The sequence below is a fragment of the Homalodisca vitripennis genome, chromosome 8, assembly GCF_021130785.1.
Source record: "Homalodisca vitripennis isolate AUS2020 chromosome 8, UT_GWSS_2.1, whole genome shotgun sequence".
NCBI lineage: Eukaryota > Metazoa > Arthropoda > Insecta > Hemiptera > Cicadellidae > Homalodisca > Homalodisca vitripennis.
This window is the reverse complement of record NC_060214.1, coordinates 36,311,557-36,320,732: the sequence shown is the minus strand read 5'-3', so window position 1 is coordinate 36,320,732 and position 9,176 is coordinate 36,311,557. Positions and strand designations below refer to the sequence as shown.

Here is a 9,176-nt window from a genome sequence, read left to right as displayed (position 1 = left end):
TCGCTTTAAGTTACAAGCATAACACAAAACTGATCTAAAACGTCCTGACAAATGACAGTGATCTTTACAAGGTTGGTTAAAAGTTTCAGTAAACTCCGAATTGCAGCATTCACAATGAGTGGTTGACTTAACTCTTTCTTTTTCTTCCTGAGTAAGAGGTAGCATTGATTTGTTTACATCTAATAAATCACCAATTAGGTTTGCCATGCTTACTATATATTCTACAAATTTTGCCGAGGCATTAGGTCCTCTATACAAATATGGTTCATTCGGTAAGCTATTTAATATTTCATCAGGTAGACTGTCTTTATCGTAAGCAAAATACACACAAAAGCTCATTGGCTCGTGAATAGATTTTACAGTTACATGTTGAGACAACTTTTCTTCAGCTAAAGGCTTTTTTAGAATAGATTCAAAATCGCAATAAGCTACAATAGGTACTGGGTATTTGTAATGAAAATTAGAAAAAGATAAAAACAAACGGTTCGTCCGAATCATCACTGTCAACAGGCATAATAACTTTAATAGGTTTATGTGAAATACAATCTTTTATATGATTCTTTAACTGTGTTTTAGAATTAGATCCCTGAAAGTGTTTTAAAACATCTCTTACAGAAAGAAGCTTGTGTTTCATGACTAGTTATCTGAGACCTAACTAATCTAGAAAAATTAGTTATATAACAGTAATGACTTATACCTATATTGTTTGTGAAGAGAAGCAGATCGAAATGTTCCTTAAGCTCCTTGTCACATACCTTCAATGGATAAACATCCTCACTTTCGTTGAAACTATAAACATTAACACTTACATTGGGATTATTCTTTTCAAATTTTTTTACTTGATTAAGTGGTGTGGGAAAACTTATTCCTTCAAAATTGAATTTATTCTGTAAGTTGAGATATCGGTTATTTACACGTTCTCGGTGAGAACCTTTTACATATCGAGAAATGATGGCCCACTTAAAACACTGATTATCATGTAAATTTTTTGGATTTATTACTGCTTTTTTATTTTCAATGATTTGAGGTAGTGGAATATACGTACTACCTCTGAGAGGTCTGTACCTACTAAATCTTACGAGAATACCATCTATTTTATACAGTGTCCAACCACTTCCTTTTGTGACGTGTACTTTTCTGTTTTACCTGAGCAATTGTTATGTAGAACTGATCACTCTACATAACGAAATTTTACATCCAAATGAAGAAGCGCGCATTCATTGTTGCTGCAATAACAGAACGGTCACTGATTAGACGCCAATCAGCTGTTCAAATAAAGGAGTTAGGCTAAGGTGAGCCATTACCATGCCATTGATATTTTGTCGCTTGCGTATGTCAGTTAGTAAAATTTCAGTATAATAATTTTGTCTTTACAGAATTAAATATCTACGGTAAACTAAGCCTTGGGCCTCGTAGTAAGATTGTCAAGTCCTGTCGATAAACGTAGGAAATTAATACGTTATCTGTAATAAATTAATACTAATCTAGTCTTTTAATAGTTCACGGAGATAAATAGTTGTAAATACGTGTTCATAGTGTCAAATACTGTAACCACAAATTGTTTCTGTAAATTGTACATAATTAGGCCGAGATATTATCTCGTAACAATTGCATCGTCTCTCATAAATTTCCTTACTAAACTTGTTAACTGTTCTATAAATAATTGAATCGGTAACTTTATGTCCTAATGTTTGTATATTATTTAGTTTTACTCAGAATAATGTAAAGGCCGTTGTCATGAAATTTATACCTACCATTGCCGTGAAAGTGCATACATTAATGCATTATGTTAATACTTCAATACACTTTACTATAATTATTGTAATTAATTAGTTTAAGTAAGAACAAACGTAATTAATTTTTTCTGTGTCAGAATAATTATGCTTTGTGTTTAAAACCAATACTGTATATCATTGTAATTGGCAGATTCTGCGCTTTTTTAATGTACTTATGTTTATACATTAAACGTTTCTTTACATTTTACTGGCCGCTGTAAGCTAAATACGAGTATGTTAGTCACACCAACAATAGTGACAGATGTTGCTGTTTTAGTCAGCTGGTTTCTTTTAAGTTAAGTTGGACATTGTTTTCATGATTGAATATAAGTAATGTTTACTGATTTCAATGAGCCGCAGAAAATGAATAAAACTGACTTTATGAAATTAAAGTTTCAATATTGGATTGCACGGACGATACAATCGACGGCTCGTGTGTGTGTTTTGGGTCCGCCCAGTTGGTGAGTAGACTTTACACTACTTATTCCATCGTGCTCCCCTGGGAGGTCGGACTAACTCCGTCAATGTCATTGTGGAGCCTCTACCTATCGGACTAGGCCTGAATAACTGCATCAGGGTGGATCCAGTTCCGAACTTTGACAAATGGGACTCAACTTTAATTTAATGTCTAGCCATTATGTATTCATGTGAATTATTGTTTTGTAATTTTGTAGTTCAGGAATATGGTCATCATGATTTTGGCCACTGTAATTTTGTATTAGTAATCGGAGCGCTCCTACCGTAATAATTTTTTAGTATTTTTATTTCAATTGGCCAACGAGTTAAGTTTAAGTTAAGTTAAATAAATATTTGTTTATTTAGTTTAAGACCTTAGCACTGTGAGAGAAATAGGCAATACAGAATGAAATATGTGAAATATTGGTTTTAATTTCTAATTGCCTGATATTTAATTAGAGACCTTGCAACTTACTATTAGAAAATAATCAACCGAAATCTGTGGCTAATTTAAGTACCTAAGGCTTAGTGTCGTAAACCTAATAGTTCTTGCGTGCATGGTAGTGGTCTCGATTGAGCATACCTGAGGGCAGGAAACTGTTCCTTGTTGGAGACCTGCGACTATCACACCCCATCAACAAGGTGGCGCCCTTATTACCGAGCAAACCGTAACCATCTGGGTATCCGTCAATCTTAGTAGTCCTCTGTCACTGCGCAAGAACTTGGTTGTCCTGGCGCTCTACCAATACTCACGCCCTTCTCCACTGAGCGAGGCCGACAATATTGCTAACCCGCGAGGAGGGGTGGCAAACTGGCGCCCAACGTGGGGCCAGCGTACGAACTTAAAATTAGGAATGTTGATACCGATGGCAACGCTAATGAACTGAGGAAGCGTCTGACTCAATGTTTTTCGGCTGATACCCAGGTTGATGAAACCGTTGTAAACTCTTTGGATGCCGATGCGGAATTGGAGGAATGCGAAGGGAAGTACCAGGACTTATCTTCGCTAGTGAGTGATTACGAAGGCACGAATAATGACAACGAGTTTCATCGTATTTTGGCTCGTCTTTGGCATTTGCATCTCCGAGTGGAGAGAATTCCGATTGGGGCATCTTCTGATAGTGAGCAAGCGGAAAGTAAGGAAAAATTGCTGAGTAGAAGTAAGGAGCTATTGGATTCTTTTAGAGGGACTTCTGATTCGAAGAACCAACCGGATCCCAGGACATCGGCAAGTGGTTTTCAACAGCTTCAACGACCAGAGGATGGAGCGCAAGAAACTAATTTTGAACTGCCCAAAACTTTAGAGTTGGCATTTAAACCAAATAAAACCACTGAAGACGACGAGAACCTGGCGACAGAAAGGAAACTTCTAGAGGAATGGCGGAATAGGGAAGAAAGAAAACTACAACAGGAAAGGCGTCACCAAGAGGAATGGCTCCAAAAGGAAGAGAGAAAACTACAAGAAGAAAGAAGAAAACAGGAGGCAAGATGGAAACAAGAAGAAGGACGACTGCAAGAAGCCCGAAGACAGCAAGAAGAGAAATGGAAGTTAGAAGAACTGCGACTTCGAGGACCTCAGCAGAGAACAGAAGAAAGAATCCCGCACGAGGAATTGAGAGGTCAAGAAAGAAGAGGACCTCCAGAGGACGACTACCTTCCCAGATTTTCACTAACTCAAAACGACACAAGCGCTAGTTCCCGGCCCAGATATGTCCCAGTCTACAAGTGGGGGCTAAAGTTCGACAACTCCGGACCAAGTATCGCTGCATTTCTTGAGAGAGTAGAAGAACTTCGTCGGGCAAGAGGAGTCACACATCAAGAGCTATATGAGTCTGCGGTTGATTTATTTGCCGGATCAGCGCTTGTCTGGTACCGTGCTGCGTCTACTCGGATTCAGTCATGGCATCAGTTGACGAGGGAGCTCAAAGAAGTCTTTCAGCCTGCGGATTATGACATAAGACTTCATCAGGAAATCTTTAACCGGCTGCAGGGAGATAATGAGCCGATAGATCTGTATATAGCCGCTATGGAGGGTTTATATGGAAGATTAGCAGTAGCTGTTCCTGAACCTACTCGCTTAGCACAGATCTATAATAACCTGCACCCTCAGCTGCAAGATCGATTGGCACTTTGCAGCATTCAAACTCTTGAACAGTTGAGATCCATGGGACGTAGAGCCGAAGCGGGCCGACTAAGTATGGTTAGAATAAGGCCCGCAACTACAAGGGAAAATACCCTTGAACCGGACCTTGCTTATCACGATCAGAACCACCCACGAAAACCTTTATCCGGACGTGTGGCCAGCGTACAGTCTGCAAATTCAGACCGCCAGGACCCTGTCTGCTGGAATTGTGGAGATAAGGGCCACCGCTTCAGGTTTTGTAGTAAACCAAAACGAAGGTTTTGTTTTGGTTGTGGAAAGAAGGACGTATTTAAACGAGACTGTGTAAAATGCTGCTCAAAAAAACGGGCAAGGCAAGGGGTCAGAAAGGAAGTAGGTGGTTCTGGCTCCTTGGATACTGAGACCATCCCGGCCATAAACTATGTCATTCATAGCCAACAAGAAGACCATAGGCCTTATTTGAAAGTGAGGGTGTTTGGCCGTGAAGTTACCGCCCTCTTAGACTCGGGAGCTTCCCAAACGTTTTTAGGTGGACATGGAATGTGGATTTTGAATCAGTTTCCCGCTCGCCTTCAGAGTGCCAGTGGACGTTTTGTAGAAACAGCCGACTCAACACGCCATGAGGTCCAGGGCTTTGTCAATCTACCCATAACTTTACAGGGCCGTACTAAAAGTCTAAAGGTTTGCATTGTACCATCACTGCAGCATACCTTAATCCTAGGCATCGACTTCTGGGAAATAATGCACATTGTTGCGGATATGCGCAATCGGAAAGTGGGACTTTGCAACGAAGAGTGTGGATTTATTTTGTGGTTATGTTGAGGGAATCACATCGGAAGACAATCTAACTCTAGCAGAGAGAAAAACGGCTACAAGATCTTCTCGAGGAGCATTTCGAGGATGAGCCATCAACATTGGGTAGAACAGACCGTGTGAAGCACGTCATCGACACTGGGGGTGTGCCACCAATCAAACAGCGGTACTACAATGTATCCCCTGCTCGTCAAAAACTCATCAATGAGGAGCTAGACCGCATGTTGCAGTTAGGGGTTGTAGAGCCTTCACAAAGCGCCTGGTCCTCGCCAATTATGTTACTGGATAAACCTGATGGCAGTAAAAGGTTTGTTGTGGACTTCAGGGCGGTGAATGCAGTGAGCCGAAAGGACGCCTACCCTCTACCACAGGTGACCGCTATCCTGGATAGACTGAGGGACGCTCGATTCTTATCTAGCCTGGACATTAAGAGCGCCTATTGGCAAATTGAACTAGACGAGGCAAGTAAGGAGAAGACCGCGTTTGCAATACCGGGTCGTGGCTTATACCAGTTCGTCACGATGCCTTTTGGTCTGTGCGGAGCTCCCGCAACATGGCAGCGCTTCGTTGACACAGTCTTGGGACCAGAGCTGGAGCCGAATGTCTTCGTCTATCTAGACGACATTATAGTTGTGACATCTACATTTGAGTCCCATCTGAAAACCTTGAAAGAGATATTTAGAAGAGTTCGTGAAGCAAAGCTCACCCTTAATAGAGAAAAGTGCAAGTTTTGCAGGAGAGAACTGAAGTACCTGGGCTATATTGTCAGTGGGGAGGGTTTGCGAGTCGACCCTGAAAAAGTAAAGGCGATTGTGGATATCCCAATCCCCCGGAACCAAAAGGAGGTTCGTCAATTTACTGGAATGGCCTCGTGGTACAGACGCTTCATTCCCAACTTCGCGTCACGTATGACTCCTTTGACTTCCTTACTGAAACGGAGAAATCAGTTCGAATGGACTCCAGAAGCCGAGATGGCCTTCCAGGACGTAAAATCCTGCCTGATTAGTGCTCCAATATTATCCTGTCCAGACTTTTCGAAGCCTTTCACAATCTCCTGTGACGCCTCAGGCGTGGGGATCGGCGCTGTTCTTAGCCAAGACAGTGAGCAAGGAGAAAGTGTTGTTGCCTATGCCAGCCGCACATTAACTCGGCAAGAGCAGAACTTCTCGGCCACTGAAAGGGAGTGCCTTGCGGTGATCTTTGCTGTGGAGAAATTCCGGCCTTACGTGGAAGGAACCAGGTTCACGGTCGTGACAGACCACTATAGTTTGCTTTGGCTAAGTAACTTGAAGGACCCGACAGGACGTCTGGCTCGTTGGGCTCTGCGATTGCAGCCCTATGATTTTCACCTAGTACACCGTAAGGGGCAAGAGAACGTTGTGCCAGATCTTCTCTCTCGGACCACTCCACCGATATCGACTGAACCCTCTCATCCAGACGTGATTCATTGTGACTTGATTGAGATACCAGCTACAATACAGGACCAGTGGTACAAAGGAATGTTGCACAAGGTTAAAATGGGCCCTCAAAAATATTGTCAGTGGCGAACTCAGGAGGAGAAACTGTGGAAGAATGTGAACACACTGGAACCCTCGCTTCACCCGGATAACTGGAGATTGGTACTCCCAAAAGATCTCAGATCCCAGGCCTTGTTCGAATGCCACGATACTCCAACTGCTGGACATCAAGGTGTGTCAAAGACCTATAAACGTATCCAACAGCTGTACTATTGGCCAAAAATGCGGAAGGATGTAGCCACTTATGTTTCAAAATGTGCTGTATGTCAACGGACTAAGTACGACCAACAACTCCCTGCGGGCGTTATGGGCAGCAGACGTGCAGTTGATTCTCCATGGCAGATGATCGCTGCAGACCTGATTGGCCCTCTGCCACGATCAGTAAGAGGCTTTAAGTACCTGTTGGTTATTACTGACACGTTTACTAAGTACTCAGTCCTACGACCTCTCCGAGCTGCTACGGCAAGGCTCGTGTCTCAACACCTGGAAGAGGACATCTTTATGGTTTACGGAGTACCACGGTACTTCATATGTGATAACGGGTCTGAGTTCATCGGGAAACCAGTGAAGGACCTTGCCAAACAGTACAATGTCAAGATACTACTGAACGCAAGTCTACACCCACAGGCGAACCCGGCAGAGAGGGTTAATCGGGATATCGTTGCTATGTTGCGAGCTTATGTAACAGACAACCACCGGGAATGGGACAAATTCATTCCAAAAATAGGTTTTGCACTCCGCACCGCGCATCATGAGGTGACACAGCATTCACCCGCGTTTTTGAACTTTGGGCGAGAACTCGCTACGTCGGGAGACGGATATGAAGTTCTTAACGATGGTTCGGGTGTACCATCTACTGAGGATTGTGGTCCCTTTAGTGAGAAACTACGAGAGCTTAAGGACATATTCCAAGAGGTTTCAGAGAGACTGAAAACAGCCCATGAAAAAAATGCTAAACGCTATAACCTGCGCAGACGACCTGTGACTTATAGAGTGGGAGACGTCGTCTTGAAAAGAAACTTTGTACAGTCTGATGCTACTAACTACTTTGCAGCCAAACTAGCACCACGCTATGTTGGACCCTACGTAATAGTTGAACAGGTATCTCCTCTGATCTATAAGCTGGCGGACATGGACGGCAAGAAGATAGGCCAGTGGCATGTGTCGGACTTTAAGAAATTTCGGCAGTGAAGAAAATTTGGGAAATTTTCTGCCGGATGGGGGGTGTTTTCCTTTGTCAAGATACTCGCTTTCTTCTTGAGAAATCTTTCTGTACATTCTTTTAACTATTGAATCAATTGAAGAGTCATACAAAATCTTTTTATTCTTAGTCTTAAAGGCTCTTGCCTGAGTTTCTTCACTAAGTGGTTTAATATACGTACATTCAAACACAAGATTAAATTTCACTGCACCATTAACACTTAACTGTTGATTTACCAATTCTATAAGTTTTACTTTATGTGATTCTAAAAACAAAGCAATGTCTTTTACCTCATCGCATCCGTTTTTGAGGTAATAAGTTTTCAAAATTCCTCTAAAAGCACTCTTAAGTTCTACAAAAACGTTACCACTGTGACAAGCTTCAAGACGTTACTTTTTTCTGCTACTTTCACGGTGAAAATCAATTTCCATTGACTCATCTCTTGAAGTGCTTGACAAAGGTCTTTTAGACATTTTTGTGATGAGGATATAAGCAGGCTAGGTTACTGAAGGTCACGAACAAATAAATCTGAAAGTGAGGAATATTTATTAAAAAAAAAAAAAAAAAAAAATCAATACATAAAGTTACAACTTCGAACTTAATCTGCTTCTCTAAAACAAACTAAAATTCTTATTCTATGACAAAAGGAGTGTTTTTGAATAGAACTAACTAAAATTGTGGTAAGTCATAAAACCTCGAACTAAAATTCTTATTCTAAATTATACTACATTATTTCTAAACCCAAATACACATGTCTAGTTTTCTGGAATCAGTTACCAAATCTCAGCTATAATCTACTTTTATTTCCTTTTTCCTAAATGTTGTGGTTTGTAAACCGTTTTTTTAATGTTGCTTATTGATTTTAATTTTTTACCATAAACACATAATAATTTATTTAGTGTGTCTAAAGCAGAACTATCATCTTCATTTTCGGTATTCAAAAGAAACACTCCTTTTTTTCGAAACCTTCTGCCAAAAGTCCTTAGGACTCTTGCAACTTTTTAAATCTTTAGTTGATGTAATTTCTATTTTGATTAAGTGGGAGCCTTGTTCGCCAGGGGTAACAATTTTATGTCGTTTACTGTTTTTCAAGAACTGTAGTTCTTGACTAATGTATGTTGTATTACTTTCTCCTATCAATTTCAAAAAGCGAACTGAAATCATCATCATCATCATCAGATTCGATAGATGAGTCCGATGAAGATGAGGAACTAGAAGAAGAAGAGGATGAAGAGATTGAACTCAATCTAGATTTTTTAAGCTTTTTAACATTTTTTTCCTTCTTAGCTGTT

At 41.0% G+C, this 9,176-nt stretch overlaps 1 protein-coding gene across 1 annotated transcript; it reads right to left on the bottom strand.

Annotated features, from left to right (window-relative positions):
* Positions 1 to 578: 578 nt before the first annotated feature.
* LOC124368108 lies at positions 579 to 8,270 on the bottom strand (the record flags this gene model as incomplete). The annotated part of the gene is made up of 2 exons (XM_046825383.1): positions 579 to 1,117; positions 7,916 to 8,270. Coding segments are annotated over 2 exons (894 nt in total), but the record flags the coding sequence as incomplete, so codon positions are not given.
* Between the last annotated feature and the right edge of the window lie 906 nt (positions 8,271 to 9,176).